Source organism: Haematobia irritans, chromosome 4 (genome assembly GCF_050003625.1).
Source record: "Haematobia irritans isolate KBUSLIRL chromosome 4, ASM5000362v1, whole genome shotgun sequence".
In the NCBI taxonomy this organism is placed as follows: Eukaryota; Metazoa; Arthropoda; class Insecta; order Diptera; family Muscidae; genus Haematobia; species Haematobia irritans.
The window spans coordinates 80,173,131-80,198,733 of NC_134400.1; the positions used below are offsets into that span (position 1 = coordinate 80,173,131).

General features: G+C 35.5%; 1 protein-coding gene across 1 annotated transcript; it reads left to right on the top strand.

The window, feature by feature from the left end:
* The first annotated feature begins 6,054 nt into the window (after nucleotides 1-6,054).
* Fie (Fire exit) lies at nucleotides 6,055-25,400 on the top strand. Its single transcript, XM_075308691.1, is given in 5 exon segments — nucleotides 6,055-6,387; nucleotides 6,457-6,666; nucleotides 6,668-6,842; nucleotides 23,954-24,090; nucleotides 24,727-25,400. Coding segments are annotated over 5 exon segments (732 nt in total). The 5' UTR covers nucleotides 6,055-6,267; the 3' UTR covers nucleotides 24,817-25,400.
* The last annotated feature ends 203 nt before the right edge of the window (nucleotides 25,401-25,603 follow it).

The following is a 25,603-nucleotide window of genomic DNA, read 5'->3' on the forward strand; positions in this document are numbered from 1 at the left end:
GTGTGTCCAAAAGTACCTCCAACGTCTCCTCACTGGACGTTGTCCAATTTCCCTCCGATGTTTTAATGAAACCTGGAGCGGTGTTAGTGGATGCTAGTACCTTCCGTAGTCTGGAAGCCTCTGACGTATTTTCAATACTGCTACAGTAATCATCCCAAGAGTTTTGTTGAGACCTTCTCAGTTCTCGTTTATATTCTCTCAGATTCATCTTGTAAGTGTCCCAATCCTCCGGAGCTCTTGTGGACTTTGCTTTGTTAAAGAGCTTCCTGCAGGATTTCCTCATATTACTTAACTCCGTATTCCACCATGGCGGCCGATTTTTTTCCCTTGGCTTTCCTCTAGGGCATGCAGCTTTCAGTGAAATGTTGAAGTAATCCCTTAGTAATCCGCTCCACTGCGTGTTCGATATCTTGCACAGTGCTCATATTTGTCTCCGGCACTTCCGGTATCATCAAATTGAACGATTCCCTATACCTATTCCAATCAGCTTTCCTAACATTTGGCGGAAATATGGTCTTTGAAGTACGAACAGCCAATCTGAAACTGATGTAGCGATGATCTAAGAAGCTATGTTCCCTCAAAACTTGCCACTCAGATATCTTATCATTCAGTTCCGGAGAGGTCAACGTTACGTCCAAAACCTCTTGTCTGTTCCTGGTGACGAAGGTTGATGCATCTCCCTTATTGCAAACTAGTACGCAAAATTAGTACGCAAAATAAACTCTATTAGCGACTCTCCCCTTGCATTAGTATCACTACTTCCCCAAATACTATGATGTGCATTCGCATCGCATCCCATAATGAGTTTCGTCTTTGTTTTTAGTGACTCCTCAACTAAGGTCTTAACGGCACAGGGTGACATCTCCCTATCATGTCCCATGTAGACCGAAGATACCCAATATTTGCATGTGGATATCTCTAGACTGGCTAAGACAGTGACTGCATTGCTCAATAAAGGAAGCAGAAACAAGTTTAGTTCGTTTTTAGCAATTATGCATGCTCGATTTATATCGTTACCGGTATTATGCAAAAGTTTGAAACCCGGAGTGCTTAATTCACAGATCTTGTTCTTATATATGTATGGTTCTTGAATAAGAACTATATCTATGTCTCCTTTCATCAGGAGAACTTTTAAGGCAGCACAAGCGGCCTTACAATGGTGAAGATTTATCTGGAGGAACCGTAGAACCATCCAAATTTTCAACCACCGTCACATCAGCCGCTTCAATTGAGTCATCAAGGGCTTCCTCTTCACAGATCTCGGTGACTCTCGCAACAATCCGCGGTTCAGCTTTGGTGAGGCTTGAGCCTGTACAAACTTCCCGCATATGATTTTCGCCATAGTCTGCAGATTTTATGTCTCCTTCGGCTTCGCTAGGAGATTTTTTCACTGCTGACTCTACCGGAGGCTTGTCCGTTTCGGAATCCTTTGGCTGATCGCTTTTGTATACCTTCATATGGATATCATGAAAGCCATAACTTACGCGTCCTTGGGTCTGGGCTAGATGTCGCAGCGACTCTATGTTTAATATAAACACCGCATGTCGTCTTGGTCCATCCACCTCATCCAAACGACCAACCTTCCAATCGGCGGTTGGAAGATCTGGGTTACATTCTTTTAGTCTCTCTAGTATTGACTCAGGATCAGGAGGGTTTGCCGGTATCCATGCATGTGCTCTAGGTTTAGCCGGTATGTCTTTTTTATCGACTAACTCCAAAGCGGCTCCTTCCCAAACTTCACCAATTAGCATCAATGCAGCTTTAAAGCAATCCATAGACCTCTGGTCTGCAAAAGCTATTAACTTATATCGTCCTTGATACCATCCACCATCTTGCCGTCGAGGACTTGGTCCGGGAAACTTTTTTCGCACCTCTGAGTAGACACCAGACATCGCGTTCTCAATTTCCCCCCATTTTTGCCTTGGAATCATACCGTCCAATGCTCCTTTATTAATAATAGCCATCACAAGGCTGTCTTTTGCAACTGAGGCAAACGATCTTTGATCCCGTTTAGAGGATGGCAGCTCATCCGGTGATCGTTCCCTTTTTTCAGCTTCAAGAATTCCTTGAGCCCATTTTAAGGAATCGCTTTGCTTAGCCGACAACGTGCTTGGGTCGACTGATCCTAATTTCTTTAGGATAAACAAAGCATTTCTTCGTTCCTTGAATCTCTTTCGAGAGGGATTGCCTCCTTTTGATGTCGTCACCTTAGAAAAGGTTCGACTTGCCAAAGTGTCACCGCCAGTCGACCCGTCTAGGTCGACTAATTGGGCCTGACTCTTGGTCGCTGCCCAAATTTATAACTTCAGTCGTTACCCGTCCACTGGGCCCTGAAGTTAGCAACCCAGTGGATGACTTTGAATTTCGCTGCATGGTGGTTTATTATTTCCACCACACGTGAAATTCGTAATAAGTACTTATTACGATGAAATACTCCGCTATTAGAAAACACGTCCGTTCAGTTCGACGGTTGAATAAATAAAAACTAACTAAAAACTAAACAAAAATTAAGTAAAAAGTTTTACTAAATTCGTACTTCTCACCAAATAGTTAATTATTTCTTTAAATTTTACTACAAATTCGTCCATCATGAACTTCGTATGTCACTAAAGACATTCTTGCAATTTTGAACTTCAAGTTTTTCCTTCAAACTACAAAATTTTCTTTAACAAGGGAAAAAAACTTAGTTATGTCTAATAAATTTTCTTGTCGATTTGTCGAAAAATATTTACTTATTTTTATGACATCGGCGTGATGCCAACGTTTGTTATACTGTTTAGTTAAAATTTTCTAAAAATATTAAACATTTTCTAAAATTAACTAAATGTTTTCTTCCTGGTGAGATCGCTGTTTTTTTATACCCTTCACCACTACTGTGGTACAGGGTATAATAAGTTTGTGCATTTGTATGTAACGCCAAGAAATAGTGGTCATAGACCCATCTTTTAGTATACCGATCGGCTTAGAATTAAATTCTGAGTCGATTTAGCGATGTCCGTCTGTCTGCCTGTCTGTCCGTTCGTCTGTCTGTATATGTAATTTTGTGCACAAAGTACAGCTCGCAATTTAAGTCCGATTGTCCTCAAATTTGGCATAGGGCCGTTTCTTGGGACAGAGACAATCGCTATTGGTTTTGGAAAAAATCGGTTCAGATTTAGATATAGCTGCCATATATATTTATCCCCGATTTGGTCATAGTTAGCGTGTTTATCAACCGATTTTCTTGAAATGCCGTACATCCAAATATTTTATGAATATCGAAAATCTTGCAAAATATCAGCCAAATCGGTTCAGATTTAGATATAGCTCCCATATATATCTTTCGTCCGATTTAGACTCATATGACCACAGAGGCCAAAGTTTACTATCGATCTTCGTGAAATTTTGCACAGATGGTAGAATTGACATTCTACCAATGCTTGGTAAATTTGATTGAAATCGGTTCAAATTTAGATATAGCTCCCATATATATCTTTCGTCCGATTTGAACTTATATGGCCACAAAAGTCAGAGTTTTGCCGTGATTTGTTTCAAATTTTGCACAAGGGGTACGTTTAATAGCATCGTTAAGTGTGTCAAATTTTGTTAAAATCGGTTCAGATTTAGATATAGCTCACATATATATCTTTCGCCCGATTTGGACTTATATGGTCTCAAAAGCCAGAGTTTTGCCCTGGCTTACTTCAAATTTTGCACAAGCGGTACTTTTAATGATACTATTGTATGTGCCAAATATGGTCAAAATCGATTCAGATTTAGATATAGCTTCCATATATATATTTCGTCCGATTTAAACTTATATGGCCTCAAAATCCAGGAGTTTGCCGTGATTTGCTTCAAATTTCGCACAAGGAGTACGTTTAGTAGTAATTGTACCAAATTTGGTTGAAATCGGTTCAGATTTAGATATGGCTCCCATATATATCTTCCGTCCGATTTGCACTCATATGACCAAAGTTATACCCCCATTTGCGTGAAATTTCGCATAGATAGCAGAATTATTATTCTAACTATACATGTCAAATTTAGTCAAAATCGGTTCAGATTATAAAGCTTTTAGAAGTAAGTATAGCTTGTAGAAGTAAAAAAATTGTCTCCTTTATATAGCTTCCAGCAAATGTGAAGTAGTTGAGATGGTAACACAAAATTTGGCCTACATAGGGGTGAAGGGTATAATATAGTCGGCCCCGCCCGACTTTAGACTTTACTTACTTGTTTTAGTGTACGGTTTATTTTCAACAGGGAAGGTGGTTACAAATGCTTTGAACAACACTGCATATCTTTCGCCCGATATGGATTTCATTGGTCCTAGAGGCCAGAATATATTTATGCCTTTATTTCCTTCAAATTTTGCACAAAGAGTACAATGGATGGTCAAGTATTCTAAATTTCGTTGAAATCGATTCAGATTTACATATATCTCCCATATGTATCTTTCGCCCGATTTACATTCATATAATTACCGGAGACCAAATAGACTTGGAAATAGCTCCCATATATATACACCTGATTTGGGGAAATATGATAGAAAATTGCATATTTTAATATCGCAGCTGTAACATATGCCACAAACAAATTTAGCTTCAAACATATATATTTTCAGAATTGGTCCAAACAATATATTTCTTGTATTGTTAAAACATATTATGTTTCACCTCAGGCATACACTGGTAGAATATATATATATATATATATATATATATATATATATATATATATATATATATATATATATATATATATATATATATATATATATATATATATATATATATATATATATATATATATATATATATATATATATATATATATATATATATATATATATATATATATATATATATATATATATATATATATATATATATATATATATATATATATATATATATATATATATATATATATATATATATATATATATATAATTATGGACCGATGTGGACCAATTTTTGCATGGTTGTTAGAGACCATATACTAACACCATGTATCAAATTTCAGCCGGATTGGATTAAATTTGCTTCTCTTAGAGGCCTCGCAAGACAAATCGGGGGATCGGTTTATATGGGGGCTATATATAATTATGGACCGATGTGGACCAATTTGTGCATGGTTGTTAGAGACCATATACTAACACCATGTACCGAATTTCAGCCGGATCGGATGAAATTTGCTTCTCTTAGAGGCCTTGCAAGCCAAATTTGGGGGTCCGTTTATATGGGGGCTATACGTAAAAGTGGACCGATATGGCCCATTTGCAATACCATCCGACCTACATCAATAACAACTACTTGTGCCAAGTTTCAAGTCGATAGCTTGTTTCGTTCGGAAGTTAGCGTGATTTCAACAGACGGACGGACGGACATGCTCAGATCGACTCAGAATTTCACCACGACCCAGAATATATACTTTATGGGATCTTAGAGCAATATTTCGATGTGTTACAAACGGAATGACAAAGTTAATATACCCCCCATCCTATGGTGGAGGGTATAAAAATCAAACTGCGATCCGCGGAACGATGGAGCGTAAATTGAAAATAAAACTAAATGACAAAAGGAACGATGAGAACGAAAGAGATGGAACTAGGGACAATCGTTCCTTTTAGTGAACCGTTCATTGGAACTAGTTCGTTCCGGAACGACACAAGACTAGCTGCCACTTTAACCTAACATCATGTACTGAAGCTGAATCGGGTGAAATTTGCTCTTCAAAGATGTTCCGGAATTACAATTTCCTACTGATCCGATATTAACCGAATAGTTTTCAAAGAATCTTAAATACCATGGTGGTGGGTATTTAAGATTCGGCCCGGCCAAACCTTTACCGTGTATTTTTTTTAAGTTAACAGCTGTTATTTGCCCACCCCTCATACACGCAACAACCCTGTACATTACGTATACGTGTTTATATATTCCAACGACAAATGATTCAATTGTGGCAACAAAAAAGCTTTTTTTGTGGCAATGTCAAAGCTTTTATTGTTTTGCCTATGATTGGGGGTGTTTTTCGCTATACGTATTCGTTTGCATTGGTATTGAGGTATGTGTGTTTTTGTGTTCTTTTATTACTCACGTGCAGTTAACGCAACTTTGGTCGCAAAGCCAATACGGCAAATCAAGAAAGAGGTATAAATTCGCCTCTCTATTGATTAAACAACCACATCATAGGAGTCTAGGTGTTTTTCCACGACACACGCAATTTGCAAGGGCTGTTAAGTAATAATCGGTTGGAAAATTATATCAAGGATCCACATCCAGGAAAATGTTGCTCCCCCAACAAACGCAACCAGGATGTGTGGAGCGTCTGGTGAACTTATTAAAGTCCCCAATACGACCGAAGCATATCCGATTGTCGGCTGTTCTAATTTGCATTAATCAATTCGTAAGTGTTTCTCATACTTCCGAAGTTTGTTAGCATTTTCGATTGTCATGGGACGACCCTCAATTTCAGTTCATTGCCATCATCCTCCTGTTCATTGTTATCCTCGCCTACATTCACATTGAGGAGGCAAATTCGAGGGCTATAGCCGATATGGAGGACCAAAGGGACAATGCCTATTACAGCTTATCGGATTTAATTTTAAATCGCTTACGCTTCCACTTGGCCAGTGATGTGACCATGACGTCACGCGTTTTCGCATCTATTCTCGTGTGTTGCTCCATCTGTGTACCTGCTAAGTGCCGTTGGCCTTCTAATTGGAATCTATAAGAGCCGTGAGGAATTTGTGCTACTTTGGTTGGTGTTGCAGTTGCTGTTCTTTGTGGCCGGATGCGTATTCATGTTCTGGGCGTCCGGATGTGAATTTGTAGAGCATACCATCGGAAAAGTTTGCTTTTGTAAGTTGTCATTTGCTACCATATGTTACCATTTTCAAAATCGTTGATATCTGAAGTCCATAGTATGCTAAAGTCGATTTTTTGTCACGAAATATTCTTTAATTAGGACTTCAAATAAATTGTTTTTATTCCCTATTGCTACACCCTCACCGAACGTAGAGAGTGTGTCATAGTGATACGATCAAATATGTGTAGACGGAGGCATTTTGTCTTTTTTAAATTGTGAAAAAGTGGCTTTCGAATTTTCTAAAGGTTCACTTTTTATGGTTTTTAGACTCGACTTCTATACGAACGAAAAAGACTGTTTTTCATATGTTTCGGTGTAAAACTATATGTTTGGAATTCAAATTGTTTAACACACTACTTTTAAGTGCAAGCATATAATGTTCATAAACTAGCATAACATTTTTGTGACATATACAAGTATGTTAATATGTAACAACATATTATGTTTGTGACATAAAATGTTTGTAAATATAATATGCTTAGGTTAGGTTAGGTTATGTGGCAGCCCGATGTATCAGGCTCACTTAGACTATTCAGTCCATTGTGATACCACAGTGGTGAACTTCTCTCTTATCACTGAGTGCTGCCCGATTCCATGTTAAGCTCAATGACAAGGGACCTCCTTTTTATAGCCGAGTCCGAACGGCGTTCCACATTCCAGTGAAACCACTTAGAGAAGCTTTGAAACCCTCAGAAATGTCACCAGCATTACTGAGGTGGGATAATCCACCGCTGAAAAACTTGTTGGTGTTCGGTCGTAGCAGGAATCGAACCCACGACCTTGTGTATGCAAGGCGGGCATGCTAACCATTGCACCACGGTGGCTCCGGATTGCTTGGATGCAAACATATATTCATTTAGAAATAGCCTATAAACATATATGTGTTTAAAACGACAGACCTAGAGAGTATGCGTCAAGTAAAATAATTATGTACACTTGATGAGAGGCAACTTTTGTATTTTGTATTTTTTGCAATTCAGAAGATCAAAATACATAAGAATAGTCGACTCTCATCAAATGTACATTTTCAGTGTAAACTAGTGTTATCAACTAGAGGTGTGCACGTGACACGAACTTGTCGTGACTCATGAAAATTTTCGTGATTCGTGCGTGAGTCGTGAGTCACGCTCATGACAACAGCGTGAGTCACGAAAATAATATCTTCGTGAGTGTGCGTGAGTAACGAAATACACTCACGAAAATATTCCTGCTCACCAATATAAAACGCTTAAGACTTAAATTCAATTACAATTTTAGTGACACCTGGGATGTTAAGACTTTAATAACACTCTCGATTTTAATAATGCTCATGTTTTCAGACACTTCGGCAAGGTAAATTAATCATAAAATTATTATTATATTATATTTTTCGTGAGTCACGACGTTTTCGTGCGTGAGTGTGCATGAGTATGATTTTTCAGTCGTGAGTGTGCGTGAGCGTGAGTAAACTATCTATTATCAACCCCTATAGGGGAGTATACTAATAAGAACAATTTAAAGCGCGACTGGTTAACCAAGCTGATATCGAAAATGTCGTTTTCGTACGAGGTAGTCAGTCTTCCTACAAAACAGTTCTTTTTTCTGCGTACATACGCAACAACCATCCTATCTTTATGAAAGACTCAGATTCGTGAGAACTAATCGAGGGACTAGATTGAACCCAATGCGACACTCTATGCTAATTTCTGAGCGACTCTTTTTAATAAATTCTGTAAGTCTTTGGAATGCTCTTCCCCGTGACTTACAAATAAAAAGCAATGCAGAACAGACCTTTTACCCCCCTGCTCTGGGTTTATACGTAGTTCTTATTGGTAATATATTTAGTTGGAAAAAATCATGACAAAACATGGTTCAAAAGTTCAAAATTTTGCGTTTTGCGAATTCGTAACCCAGAACATGGGTTACGAACATGATTTATATCGCATAAATTTAAAAATTATTTTAATTGTAAATTTTTCTTTTCGATTTAAATATATTCAAAAATAATTATTATCAACATTCACATATTTTAATATCAATTTTTTTTTCTTCATCTCAAATTTGTTTATTTATTTACTTTTGTTTCAATTATCGTAAATATTAGTTCAATATTTCTAAAATTTGTAACTTACTTATGCCAATTAGAAAAGAAAAAATAGATTCCTTAGGGACAACATTTTAGACAACAGAAATTTTTCATACAAAGTATTTTCTTTTAGACCAAAAAAGCCCAAATTTATGATATGCGATTCAACGATTGTCTCCAATTCTTTTTCTTTGCCTACAAAGAAAATTCTTTAGCGTCAAAAGAAAACTTTGCTTGTCTAAAACTTCGTTCCTCAGAAAAGAAAACTCTTCTTTCAGTGTATATAACCGTTTAAATTATGACCACGATAACGATTAACTGAATGAGCATTTTATAGCGGTCATAATTTTTTAGTCATATAATCATTTAAATATTTAATCATAACTACACCTCGTCGATTTCTCCGTCATATCCTAAATTGCCTTGCTACGCTAGATTACGACAACGACGCAGTACTAATAATAGCTTCCAACGAGTCAGACGAACCCTTCTCTTTTCTTAAAGATGAATCATTGCCCCAATTTAAGTACAAATGAACAAACTGTACCAAATTTAGGCTTACAATAGACAGGATTCTTCTGACTGATACCAAAATTGTGAACAACAGAAACCTCTCGAACATAGAAATAGATGCTCACTTAGAACGACCAAATGCCATTGTAACGGATGCATTCACCAAATATGTTCCAAGATCCAAATCCAACACTGTTAGAAAAATAGGTTTTTCATATGTTCCGATGTACACAAAATGTGTTTCGGGCACAATTTTAAAACACAATATATTTAAGTGCAAACATGTAATGTTCCTAAACTAACACTAAATGTTTGGGTTAGGTTAGGTTAAAGTGGCAGCCCGATTAAGATTCAGGCTCACTTAGACTATTCAGTCCATTGTGATACCACATTAACTAAAAGTACCTATTACATATGGGCACTTCTAGTTTTAACCGCTGAACCTTCTTGATTATTTTTCTTTGTTGAACCAACCAGATTGTTCCAAAAACATTAGCAGACTGCTTAAGTTAACGTTTTCCAGATCCGCCATTAATCTGAAGCTATATGCTCCTAAAATTTGCTTACGCTTTACACAAAATGCAGGACACTCACATAAGAGGTGTTTAATTGATTCTTTTTCCTCCGCATCATGACAGCTCATACAATAGTCATTATACTTCGAATATTGTGCTGCTCAGCCATCTCATTGAGAGATTTGCGGCAGTCGATGGCCGTTTTCGAGTTGAGGAACACAGAGTCCAAGGATTTTATTGCAGGTTGACTGTATGAGTATATATTAATGCCCACATTTTTTGGAACATTACTTCTCAGCCAATTCGCCACCTCTCTTATTGCTAATATTTCAGCCTGAAAAACACTACAGTGATTAGGTAATCTTTTCGCTATTCGAAGTTCCAGATTATTAGAATATACTCCGAACCCCACTTGTCCATCCAATTTGGAGCCATCAGTGTAGAAATCTATATATTCTTTATTCCCGGGGTCTGTGTGCACCACGCCTCACTGTTGGGGATTAGAGTCTCAAACTTTTTGTCGAAAAGTGGTCTCGCCAAAGTGTAATCCACTACGTTAGGCACATCTGGCATTATTTTGAGGACAGAACTGTGACCGTAACTTTTTTCCGACCACAGCGATAGCTCGCGCAACCGCACAGCCGTTGTTGCAGCTGACTCTTTGGCCAAAATCTCTAAAGGCAATAGATGCAGTATGACATTAAGGGAATTTGTTCCTGTCTTGCTGAATGCGCCTGAGATACACAAGCACGCCATACGCTGAACTTTGTCTAAATTTGTCGGCTGGTGAAGTGCCGGCCACCAGACTACAACACCATATAGCATTATAGGTCTAACCACTGCCGTGTATAGCCCATGCACAATTTTTCCTATTGCCTTTTTGCACGAGTACAAAGCTACAGTTGCCTTTCTCGCCCTTTCTTCAATATTAAGCTTAAAGTTCAGCTTCCTGTCCAAAATAACGCCAAGGTATTTTGCACAATCACCAAAGGGAATTTCAAAAAAAAAATATATATATATTATGTTTGGGGCATGCATGTTTCATCAAAATCATATGTGTGAATGCAAACATATATAAATTTACACATTTCGACTAAACATACATATGTTGTGATATTTTATTCAAAGCGACAGAGAGAGTAACATATAGAGAAAGAAATAGAGATGGAAACCGGGAGAGTTGACAAAAGATATCAACATAACACAGCGAAAGAATCAAAAAAGAACAATTTCTGTGAAACCGCTTGTATGTTGTTTCGGAAAACTGTTTTATGATAAGGCCAAAAATTTGATATGCTTAAGTCTAAATATTATTTAATTTGAATAAAGAGAATAGACATTCGGAACCAAGAGAATAGACATTTAAAAAACAAACAGCATATGTTTTCGCCTTGAGAGCAGCATTTTATGTATGTGTGGACATGTGTTTTGTTTATCATTTTGGCATTATGGGCACAATTTTTTTCTTGGTTCGTTAAAAGAAATAATAAGAAAAAAATAATAAGTAGTCCACGCGGAGTTGACGGACTCCTTTAAATATAAAAGCGGGCATTAAGTTCGAGTTTTGCAGCTAAAACAATTTAAAAAGTTTATTTTCTTTCAAATGAATTATTAGAGAAAAAAATTAGAGCGATGGTGTTAAATGCTAGTAAAAAAATGTTCACGCCTAAATAAATTTATGTTTATATTATAAAATTATTAATGTATTTTTTTTTGTTTTTGATCTCAGCTTAAAGCCATGCATTGACTAAACTACAAGTGTAGTTTAACCAAAAGAGGAAAAGTATGCTTGTCAAATTTATTTGGGCAAAGCCCTATAGACTGCAAGATGGTTGGATGTACAGCTGTTTCGGAATTACCACATTCCTCATCAGCATCCTCTACTTGGGAGCCACCGTGGTGCAATGGTTAGCATGCCCGCCTTGCATACACAAGGTCGTGGGTTCGATTCCTGCTACGACCAAACACCAAAAAGTTTTTCAGCGGTGGATTATCCCACCTCAGTAATGCTGGTGACGTTTCTGAGGGTTTCAAAGCTTCTCTAAGTGGTTTCACTGCAATGTGGAACGCCGTTCGGACTCGGCTATAAAAAGGAGGTCCCTTGTCATTGAGCTTAACATGGAATCGGGCAGCACTCAGTGATAAGTGAGAAGTTCACCAATGTGGTATCACAATGGACTGAATAGTCTAAGTGAGCCTGATACATCGGGCTGCCACCTAACCTAACCTAACCTAACATCCTCTACTTGCAGCAAAACTATCAACCAATTATCAGAATAAATTCGGGTAATTCACTCAACCCAAAGTGAATTACACTTGAACCTTCCGAAAAAGGGATTTGATAGTCGGCTACTACCTAAACAAATTTGCAAGCATATCTCTTTTCCTTTGTCAAACTCAAATCATCGATTTTAATATAGTTGACTGGTTTTGTTTTTGAGCGAAAGAGATATGCTTGCAAATTTGTTTAGGTAGTAGCCGACTATCAAACCCCTTTTTCGGCAAGGATTATATTAACTACTTTTTATTCTACTTTATCTAAAAATTTCAATGAGAGGAAAAATACTTCACTTTATAATAAAAGGGGAATAATCTGTAGGTAGCCATCATACGAATCAGTAATGTCGTTAAGTTAATTTTTACTACAAATTTTTTTTTCATACAAAATTTTTTCTTAGTAAATTGTCCACATTTCGTAGTAAGATTTTTATATTGCCCATGTATTTTTATAATAGAATCAACGATGCATTAACTACTGTGTTGGAAATTTATTTAAGGAAAAATCCTTCCCATTTCGTAGTTAGTGAACTAAAAATCATTTACTGAATTTTTATAAGTTTTCCTTTAGCTAAGTTAATTTTCGTTGTGGTTACGAAAAATGAACTATATTACAGTAAATTTGTTGAACTATGTGAAAGTTAAAATGGTCCTTAAATTTACAAGACACTTTTTTTCTGTGTAGAGGCTCCGCAAACCAAATCGGGGGATCGGATTATATGGGGGCTATATGTAATTATGGACCGATATGGACCAATTTTTGCATGGTTGTTAGAGACCATATACTAACACCATGTACCAAATTTCAGTCGGATCGGATGAAATTTGCTTCTCTTAGAGCGATCGCAAGCCAAATTTGGGGGTCCGTTTATATGGGGGCTATACGTAAAAGTGGACCGATATGGCCCATTTGCAATACCATCCGACCTACATCAATAACAACTACTTGTGCCAAGTTTCAAGTCGATAGCTTGTTTCGTTCGGAAGTTAGCGTCATTTCAACAGACGGACGGAAGGACATGCTCAGATCGACTCAGAATTTCACCACGACCCAGAATATATATACTTTATGGGATCTTAGAGCAATATTTCGATGTGTTACAAACGGAATGACAAAGTTAATATACCCCCATCCTATGGTGGAGGGTATAAAAACGCCGATTAAATACGTATATAATTAAGTTTAAAGTTTCTATAGAAATAAAATTTTGACAAAATAAAATGTTGACAACATTTTCTATAGAAATAAAATTTTGACAAAATTTTCTATAGAAATAAAATTTTGACAAAATTTTCTATAGAAATAAAATTTTGACAAAATTTTCTATAGGAATAAAATTTTGACAAAAATTTCTATAGAAATAAAATTTTGACAAAATTTTCTATAGAAATAAAATTTTGACAAAATTTTCTATAGAAATAAAATTTTGACAAAATTTTCTATAAAAATAAAATTTTGGTAGATTATTTTTGGCTCGAGTGGCAACCATGATTATGAACCGATATGGACCAATTTTTGTGTGATTGGGGATCGGCTATATATAACTGTAGACCGATATGGACCAATTTTGGCATGGTTATTAGCGGCCTTATACTAACACCACGTTGCAAATTTCAACCGGATCGGATGAATTTTGCTCCTCCAAGAGGCTCCGGAGATAAAACCTGGGGAACGGTTTATATGGGGGCTATATATAATTATTGATCGATATGGAACAATTCTTGCGTGTTTGTTAGAGACCACATTCTAACACCATGTTCCAAATTTCAATCGGATCGGATGACTTTTGCTCCTCTAAGAGGCTCCGGAGGTCAAATCTGGGGATCGCTTAATATGGGGGCTATATATAATTATGGGCCGATGTAGACCAATTTTTGCATGGTCATTAGAGAACATATACCAACACCACGAACCAAATTTCAGCCGGATCGGATTAAATTTGCTTCTCTTAGAGGCTCCGCAAGCCAAATCGGGGGATCGGTTTATATGGGGGCTATATATAATTATGGACCGATGTGGACCAATTTTTGCACGGTTGTTAGAGACCATATCGTAACACCATGTACCAAATTTCAGCCGGATCGGATGAAATTTGCTTCTCTTAGAGCAATCGCAAGCCAAATTTGGGAGTCCGTTTATATGGGGGCTATACGTAAAAGTGGACCGATATGGCCCATTTGCAATGCCATCCGACCTACATCAATAACAACTACTTGTGCCAAGTTTCAAGTCGATAGCTTGTTTCGTTCGGAAGTTAGCGTGATTTCAACAGACGGACGGACGGACATGCTCAGATCGACTCAGAATTTCACCACGACCCAGAATATGTATACTTTATGGGGTCTTTGAGCAATATTTCGATGTGTTACATACGGAATGACAAAGTTAATATACCCCCATCCTATGGTGGAGGGTATAAAAAGTGTTCGGTCCGAGCAGGGATTGAACCCACGACCCTTTGCATGCAAGGCAGACATGCTAACCACTGCTCCACCTGGCAAACAAATGTATGTTTCTTTTAAATAATGTTATGTTTGCATGGGCTCGTGGGTGCTGCAAACTATGCTATATAAATGTAACTTATAACGACAATTATCTACTGGTGACCATAACAGCTACGTAGCCCAGTGGATAGTGTGTTGGCTTACAAACTGTATGGTCCTCGGTTCGATTCTCCGTACAGGCGAAAGGTAAACAATTATAAAAGTGAATAATTTCTTCAACATTATTTGTATTACAGAAAAAGGTGCCAAAATATTACGAGTATGTTAGGGAATGAGCACAATCGTCTTTGGGAAAAATTCTTCCAAGCATATAATATTTTTGGGCTCAAAATGCTTCGAAACATATAATATGTTCACATAAAACAAACATATTAATGTTTCGGCAGTATCCAATAATATATGTGCTTCCTGCAAAATATGTTTGGAACATATGTTAAAGAAGGGATTTTTTTTTTGAGGCTGAAGGATAGTATACATAATTATCTGAACCCCATTATTAGAAAATTACACAAAGAGAAAAGCTTGATACTGAGCAGAATTAAGAAACACAATAGACTAGAAATTGAGATTACGCCACATGAATTACAGTTTCTCAAAAACAAATTAAAACTTGTCAAGAAACTTCTTCTTGACAATTTTACTATATCTGCAAATAAATATTTTCAGGAAAAGCTAAAAAGTGTCGAGTCAAGGGACCAATCTCAAATTTTCAAAGAAGCGAAGAAACAATTCCGACAACTCAACAACTTCCAATTGAAGTCTATTGAAATTGACTATTCATATTTGCATCTTTTAGATAGGGCGGGTGTTGATCCACTCAATCTACAACTGGACACGACTTCTAATAAATATGTAATAGGCAACAAAATCCAAATATTAGACATTATAGGCTCATACTTGGAATATATTCACTCTGCCAAGACTTTAGATCATAGTAACATTGTTCATAAATTCGTAATGGGCGGTTATTCTCATTTTTTGGAAACAAAATATGCATATCAAAGCAATAGCAACAGCCTTACCCTATTTACCGACAGTAAAAGGTCAAATCAACTCGACACAGATGCAGCAGGTGATTAGTTCATAACACAAGATGAAATAATTTATATACTCGTATTCTCGAAGCTGAGGGGAAAACTATCATCTGGAATAGACAACATACCAAATATTGTTCTTAAGAACCTACCACGATCCCTTATATTGGAATATTGCACCCTATTTAATAACATGTTTAACAATTGTTACTTTCCAACCATGTGGAAACTAGCTAACATAAAGTAATAACATTACCAACCAAGAAGAACAAAGATACTTGTAGCCCAGAACACTTTCGCCCCATTAGTTTATTGCCAAATATTAGTAAAATTTTTGAAATTGGTGTCAACAAATTCATTACCAAATTCTGTGAGAGAAAAGATGTAGTCACAGAGAAACAATTCGGGTTCAAGCATAACCACTCAACACTCATTCCATTAATCTGCTGACCTTAGATATCAACTGGAATATGAACAAGAAAAATGCAATCGGAGCATGCCTTGTTGATTTCCCTAAATCATTTGATATCATATGGATACAAGGATTAATATATAAGCTACTGGTTTATAATTTCCCCATACATATTGTAATTTTGCTACATAATATGCTAACTGGAAAACGATTTATTGTATGCCATAAAGATTGCACTAGCTCTAAAGAATTTAATATTACGAATGGATTACAACAACGTACTGTAAATGCTCCAATATTGTTTAATCTTTACATACATGACATACTAGAACATACTGATAAAATAATTGCATTCGCCGATGATAAATATTATAATATACCACGCCGACGATAGAATAGAGGATATTAACTCAAATCTTCAAGAGAAATTCGATGCAATCGAGAAATATGCAACGGATTGGAATATGCGAATCAATGTCGACAAATGTGAGACCATTCTTTTTAGGCCCCCAGTTAATAAATGCAACTAAAGGGTGATTCTTTTGAGGTTAGGATTTTCATGCATTAGTATTTGACAGATCACGTGGGATTTCAGACATGGTGTCAAAGAGAAAGATGCTCAGTATGCTTTGACATTTCATCATGAATAGCCGAACGATCTGCCACAACGTCGAATTTTCAGTGAATGGGCCCTAGAAAAGTTGGCAGAAAATCCGCTTTTTTATCGACAAATTTTGTTCCGCGATGAGGCTCATTTCTGGTTGAATGGCTACGTAAATAAGCAAAATTGCCGCATTTGGAGTGAAGAGCAACCAGAAGCCGTTCAAGAACTGCCCATGCATCCCGAAAAATGCACTGTTTGGTGTGGTTTGTACGCTGGTGGAATCATTGGACCGTATTTTTTCAAAGATGCTGTTGGACGCAACGTTACGGTGAATGGCGATCGCTATCGTTCGATGCTAACAAACTTTTTGTTGCCAAAAATGGAAGAACTGAACTTGGTTGACATGTGGTTTCAACAAGATGGCGCTACATGCCACACAGCTCGCGATTCTATGGTCATTTTGAGGGAAAACTTCGGAGAACAATTCATCTCAAGAAATGGACCGGTAAGTTGGCCACCAAGATCATGCGATTTGACGCCTTTAGACTATTTTTTGTGGGGCTACGTCAAGTCTAAAGTCTACAGAAATAAGCCAGCAACTATTCCAGCTTTGGAAGACAACATTTCCGAAGAAATTCGGGCTATTCCGGCCGAAATGCTCGAAAAAGTTGCCCAAAATTGGACTTTCCGAATGGACCACCTAAGACGCAGCCGCGGTCAACATTTAAATGAAATTATCTTCAAAAAGTAAATGTCATGGACCAATCTAACGTTTCAAATAAAGAACCGATGAGATTTTGCAAATTTTATGCGTTTTTTTTTTTTAAAAAAGTTATCAAGCTCTTAACAAATCACCCTTTACAATATTAGAAAAAAAATGGAGAAACTTCTCAATTTATTCATCGCTTCAAAACAATGTCATACCTAACAAAAATGTAGTAAAAAATCTAGGCGCATATTTAGATAAATTCCTATATTTTGACGACCATGTAAACACACAATTATTAAAGGCCAGAAATGCATTTTTCTTGTCTAAATCACTATTCTATTCCAAGCAAATTTACCCCAAATTAAAAATTGGTTTCACAAAATATATTCGTAACAAATTGCTGTATGACTCCTCCGAGATTATACGAATTGATAATTTTATAATAAAATTAATAAGAAACCATATTGCAACAAGTATATACGGCCGTAAGTTCGGCAAGGCCGAATCTTATGTACCCTCCACCATGGATTGCGTAGAAATTTCTACGAAAGACTGTCATCCACAATCGAATTACTTGGGTTGTGGTATCTTAAAACTTCTTAACATCGTTTTCTAAATTGTGAGTTAGTCCATACGTGGTATTGAAATATGGGGGTCGCTTATATGGGGGCTATATACAATTATGAACTTGATATGGGTCAATTTTTGTGTGATTGGGGATCGGTTTATCTGAGGGCTATATATAACTATAGACCGATATGGACGTAGTTAGGCATGGTTGTTAACCGCCATATACTAGCACAATGTACCAAATTTCAACTGACTCTGATGAACCAAAACCAAATCTCGGGATCGGTTACCACGTACCAAATTTCATCCAGATCGGATGAATTTTGCTTCTCCAAAAGGCACTGGAGGTCAAATCTGGGGATCGGTTTATAGGGGAGCTACATATAATTATGGACTGATATGAACCAATTCCTGCCTGGTTGTTGGATACCATATGCTAACATCACGTACCAAATTTCAACCGAATCGGATGAATTTTGCTCTTCCAAGGGGCTCCGGAGGTCAAATCTGTGGATAGGTTTATATTGGGCCTATATATAATTATGGACCGATTTCGACCATATATTGACACCACGTACCAAATTTCAACTGAATCAGATGAATTTTTGTCTTCCAAGAGGCTCCGGAGGTCAAATCTGGTGATCGGTTTATACGGGGGCTATATATAATTATGGACCGATGTGGACAAATTTTTGCATGGTCATTAGAGACCATATACTAACACCATGTACCAAATTTCAGCCGGATCGGCTGGGGATTGGTTTATATGGGGGCTGTATAATTATGGACCGATGAGGACCAATTTTTGCATGGTTCTTAGAGACCATATACTAACACCATGTACCAAATTTCAGACGGATCGGATGAAATTTGCTTCTCTTAGAGGCTCCGCAAGCCAAATCGGGGGATCGGTTTATATGGGGGCTATATATAATTATGGACCGATGTAGACCAACTTTTGCATGGTTGTTAGAGACCAGATACGAACACCATGTACCAAATTTCAGCCGGATCGCATGAAATTTCCTTCTCTTAGGGGATCCGCAAGCCAAATTTGGGGGTCCGTTTATATGGGGACTATACTTAAAAGTGGACCGAGCTATATAATTATGGACCGATGTGGACCAATTTTTGCATGGTTGTTAGAGACCATATACTAACACCATGTACCAAATTTCAGACGGATCGGATGAAATTTGCTTCTCTTAGGGGCTCCGCAAGCCAAATCGGGCGATCGGTTTATATGGGGGCTATATATAATTATGAACCGATGTGGACCAATTTTTGCATGGTTGTTAGAGACCATATACGAACACCATGTACCAAATTTCAGGCGGATCGGATGAAATTTGCTTCTCTTAGAGGCTCCGCAAGCCAAATCGGGGGATCGGTTTATATGGGGGCTATACGTCCCATCCTATGATGGAGGGTATACAAATTATGAATTGTAATACAAATAACTTATTAATGGCACCTTACTATGTAACATAAACATAAGCGTAGGAAGGCCTCTGTGGAGGGGGCTTAGACCCCCCCAGAAAAATTTTAGCCCCCCAGAATTTGAAAACCTATTTACGACTATTCTTTCATAAATTAATATCTTAATTTTGGCTACGCAAAAAAGAAGTGAAAATGTTCTTTTTGGGTCCGGAAGTGGTGCAAAATTGACGGAGAAGCGATGAATGTAATATGAAATTGTCATAGAACGAATGTCCACCGTTTCAACAGCCGTTGCAAGGACTTTGCATCACTTCTTAAGGTGTGATCCGAATTCAGTGTTTTGAATGTGAATTAAAAAATTTTGTTATATTTTCCCAAATAATTATTTTTTATATTCTTTTATGATTTTTAATGCATTCTAACACTTGTTTGAAACGTTTTCCCTCGAATATTTTCAAAAATTCTATAAAAATTTCTATAATGAATTTAGCATTTTTGTGGCAAAATTTGCACGCAGAGAAGAAACATGATTGTCACAATCATATTCGAAGAGCAAAATAATATGATAGGAACTATTTTTGCGGCGACCATATAACATTTTAACCTGCAACCATGTTGGCTCAGTGAACATGGTTCTAAGAAAAATACAATTGTCCTCATCTAAAATGTTATTATATTGATAAAAAGAATTTTGTTTCCATTAAAAGACAATGGTCACGATCTAAAATGTTATGTTATTCGTCAAAAATGTTTTTCTTCTAGTTAAAAGAACATGGTCACAACCTAAAATGTTTTGATTTTTATGAAAAAACTATTTTCGTCGTCGAAAAAAGGACGCCACTTGAGAAAAGAAAACACAAAATCAACTTTATTTATTTGTTTTTATTTATTTATAAACTAATTCATTGCTTATTTCTATTTATAATGTCGTGCAAGCAAACATCACATACTTTTACACACTCTAGTTTGGTTCAATTTCAACAATAAGTAATCATTCCATATTTACTTCGTGCCCATCAAATGTACAAACGCAGACATCGCGTAACTGCAAATAAAAATAAATTATACCATATATCAAAATGCAGAACAAAAACCAGGTACATTTTTTTCAACTACACTTTCCTTTTTTGTATTCACATAAAACCACGTGCCATTTGTGAATAAATAAATTAACACAAAACACAATAATTCCGTATTCTCCGTCCATTCCAAGAAACAATCAACACACGACTGACGCGCAAAATGAAAATCGTGTGTACCTGCTCAATGTTTTTATAAAATTCTTGTCGCTGCAAAAAATTAAAAAATTAAATGGTCACGAAAACAATGTACATGGTCTTTATGGCCATGTAATGGTTGTATACATGTCTATACGTAAACTATAAAAATACTTTTTTCTCTGCAAAAAAGTAAAAAAAAGTGAATGGTCAGGTACATGATTTTCCTGACCATATAATGGTCTCCAATTCTATCATTTAAATGATAGAACATGTTTGCGGTATTTGATAACCATTCAAATGCTTATTGTCAACATATATTTTTCTCCGCTCGAAAATTATTTTTACAAAGACAAAATACATGGTTTTCGCGACAATTACATACTCTAAATAAGCATTAAATGGATGCGGCAACCATGTCCAAACATGTTTTTTCTGTGCGTGTGAATAATTTGTACCATTTTATTTATTCATACTTTTTTTTAAAGAAAACAAAAAATTACGCATTAAAATATGAAAAAAATGAAGTAATAAAACTTCCTGTGTAGTTAAAATAATTAACTTCTTTGTGAGGACATTTTTGGAAGTGCTTTTAAAGTTGTGCCTTTAGAACAACTCCCAATTTTTTACTGGGAAAAGTGTGGAACTACTTTTAGTTGCTTTATTATAAATTAATTGTCGAGTTATTTTGATGTATATATTGTTATTCATTTTTATGAAATAAAACATTAATTGAACCTATAAGTTGATTCTATAAATTTTCAGCTAGGGGGGCTATAGCCCCCCCTAGGAAAATTGTCTAGCTACGCTAATGAACATAAATGATGAATATGTATGCAAAACCCTGATAACAGGGTATGTGCCACCCAGCGTTGCCAATTTAGCTTTTTTCCCGCTAGATTTGGCTTTTTTTGAAGACATTTAGCGGGAAAAAAATGCATTTAGCTTTTAGCTTTTTTTCATGACCCTTTTAGCTATTTTTGTTTTTTTTTTTTATTTTCGAAATGTTTCTATTGAAATATGGATAAATCGGCGTTTTTATCTAAGCCTTGCTGCAAGTATAAGGGTTTCCACATATTTCAAAGCTCAGTTGAAACATTAATAATGATTCCAGCCATTATGCGGGCATTTTTGTAGCAAATACACCTTGTTGTAAAGTTTTTTCATTATATACATAAAAGTTATCGTAAACTTTAAATCTACTATTACCATACAAATTTGTTAGATAAACTGTCAGTAAATTATTGGGAATATTATCATTTGACTCGTTTATCCTTTTTATGTTATTATAATATTCTAAAGTTATTACGATATTACTAAATTAAAATAGTAGATGTGAATAGCTTTGTGCACTGAAAAAATATTGTCGTCTCCTTAAAATACGAACGCGAATTTTGGTTATAATAGCATTTGTGAATTTCTTTTATATAAACTGTTTTCCTTGTCCAAAAGACGATAAAGTCGTTTTGTCCTTATAATTAAGTGATTCAACTTAAAAATGGGTATGTTTTCATGAAATAAGGAAGAATTAATGAAATAGTCTTTAAATGTGAGGAGTTTTTGCATCTTAACCACAAACCAAAATAGCGTTCAAAAATAAAAGATGTTTTTCAACACTTTATTTTAAAAACATATATATACAATAATTTCTACTTGAAGTCGAGTCTAAACTTGGAAATTTAAGTTGGCGTTAGCACGTTTTTAAAGCACTTTGATAGCTCATGAAGAAAAGGAAAATGTTTTTACTGGGAAATGTAAACTATAGGTATTTTCTACAATTTAAATAAAAGTAATGTATTTCGAATTTTTCACAATTTCAAATCCAAACTAAAATTTTATTTAAAAAAATGACAAATCATTTTTTTACCAAATCCAAAGCATGCTTAGATCATTTAATATTATAAAATAACAAGTAAATAAAATAGAGGTGTTGGGAAGGTAGCTCCCACAAAACGAAGGACTTCCAGTAAAAAATTTGTGATAGTAATCAAAATGTATCGAATACGCAAACAGAGCTAATATGCCTTAGATATTGTTACAGTCTCACAGAAGTGGAATTAAAATGAAAATAATATGCATTGTAAGTGAAATAAAGCCTTTAAGTTTGTTAAATTTCAATCAAAAATGTGACTTTTGATACAAAAAAATTTAGCTTTTTTTCTAGCTATTTTTTTAGCATTTTTTAGCTTTTTTTAGCTATTTTTTGGGGCAAATCTAGCGGCTTTTGGTGAAACAATTCTGGCAACGCTGGTGCCACCTGAGGCATTTATTTATCTTGATAGTTAAGGATTTATACAGCACCCGAATAGTATTCCCATCTTCTACCACCTTTGTAGAAGAACAAATAAAAAGGCAGTCGATTGCAACCTAATTTCTAATAACGATGTTAGATTCGACATGAGTATATCCACAAAAGACGCATGTGAAACAAGAGCAATCAATTCAAACAAATATTGGTGGATTGATTTCTAAACTTTCATATACGTTTTTAATTTTGTGACAAATCTTCTATTATTAAACAATATAATGTTCTTCAAAAAGTTTTCATTTTCAAGGATTTTCTATGTAATTTGCATATATATTCTTTGAATATTATATTCTGAAAAGGTGTATAACAATGAGATGATAGATTATTGTACTGAGAGCTCGTTGTAGGGACTATGTAATAGTCCCTAATGATAAACAGATATGGAAAATCTATTTTGTTTATTTGTAGATATAATAATATTCAATGATTAAAAATAAACAATAAAAAAATCATAGATACACCCAGAAAATGATAACTTCAAACTTGTTTCTAGAGCAACATTTCATTTTCTCGGAAATTAGATATCTGATTTCGGCAAGCATTTTATATATGGCGAGACAACAACATTTATATGTCAAATATTTAAAAACGAAATTTTCATATTTCTCTCTTAATATTGTTCTAATTATTCCTTTCTGATATTCATATTGAGTAGATTTGTCAACAAGATTTTATAAAAAAAATATAAAATATTGTTGTACTAGATTTCCAAAAACAATAAATAAATAAAAAATTTCCATGTCCCCCATGAAAAAATTGCTCTTGAAACTTGTTGGTGATGACCACATTCCTTCTCTGCGTGTATACCATCATCATCAAACATGGATATGCCTTGTTCGCAAGAATATCGACTTATTACTTTATGGATTTAAGATATTGATAGGAATATATGTATACACGTACAGACATTACCCCATCTCTCTTTTACCCAACAGTTTTGATGTCAGCTGCGATATTACTAAGCGATGCATCGATGTGGTACATCATTTATTGCTATTACCACAGCATACGGCTAATGAATAAATTGCGGGAAATAGCAACTGTGGCCATACCATGTCCTCCGCCAGGATCGGTAAGTTTTCCTCACCGGTACAACATATTGATCAGATAGTTAAGTCTAAGAACTCCTCTAGTGGAGGAGGAGTTCGTTGTCTTCTACCAAATTGCCATTCTAAAGTTATTGCTAGAGATCTTAAAGCCAAAGATTTTGAAAAGTAGAGACGTAATCGCATTTAAAAAGCATAATCATCAACACAGAAAAAATCATTGTTTCTAATAACGAAATTAAATGATTCAAATAATTTTTAATTGTAATTTCTTAAATCACAAAAATGATATTTAATAACAAGGAAACACAAACGACGATTTAAAAAAATAATTGATCCAATTAAAACATTAATTTATACAATTAAATTTGGCGATCGATTTATGTTTTGATTAAATTATTCTAGAATCAATAAAGTTTTTAATTCACTTTGTTTAATTACATTAAAATTTTAATTGGACAATTATTGGTAATCTGTGCAGAAATTCTCAAAGCTTAATTTTTAGTAGCTAAAGTTGTCCTTGTGGTGAAAGCTACACATCCGTTGTGCTAGTTTCGCAATTCGTACTAAAATTTGATTTCAGAGCAAAGTATGCGGTTTTGTGTACTATTAACCTAAATTATAGATAGCGGCATATGAAAGTATTTTTTCTTTTGTTACAGGTGCCGTTCCATTTCCGACGCGAAAACATGTACATTGGCAGCAATGGCTATAAACATATCCTGTCCGAAGCCCCTGATGGCAACTACTGATTTGCATACCATACCAAACACGCCGTATGATGCAACGCGACTATAATTAACTTCAATTAATACAATTAGGACAGAATATTTCTTATTTAGAGAATGGGTTGCCAACATCAGCAAGACAAAGTAAAGTCAGTTTAGAGATTATGAGAAACACCGTTGGCAACCCTCAATTGTAGCAACTTTGCGTAAACTGAAATATGGTGTGATATTTGAATTAAGTCAACTCAAAAACAAACAAAACAATTATTAATTAGATAGTAATAGTAGTTGATTGTACAATACTGAAATCATATAGAGACAAACATACATGTACGCCTACACGCAATAGTATAGGTGCGTAGGTATGTGTATATGTTCATTGCTGTATACGTATGGGATTATGCAACAAAGATTACGAACCTACAGATGAGTACTAATAATACAGGCAAGAATCCTTTTGATTTATCCTTCCAGTGGTTTACGATGATTCAGTAGATTTCTAGTCAACGCACTTAGCAATTACACATCCAATGTGAATGTATCGAATAAATATCAAACGAATATCTCTCTCCAATAAATCAATACTCGTGAGAATACGAACAAACAAATAGTTTTTAATTTATTAAAATAGTATAAACTAACACTAAAGTCGGTTCTAAGCCGACTATATGGATACCCCTCAGCAAATTTTGCGAAATTTTCGTCCTTGACTGAGTTGTCACAGAAGACTTTGTGCCATATTTGTTGAAACTACAGCACAATTTTTTATACCTTCCACCATTGGATATTAACTTTGTCATTCCGTTGGTAA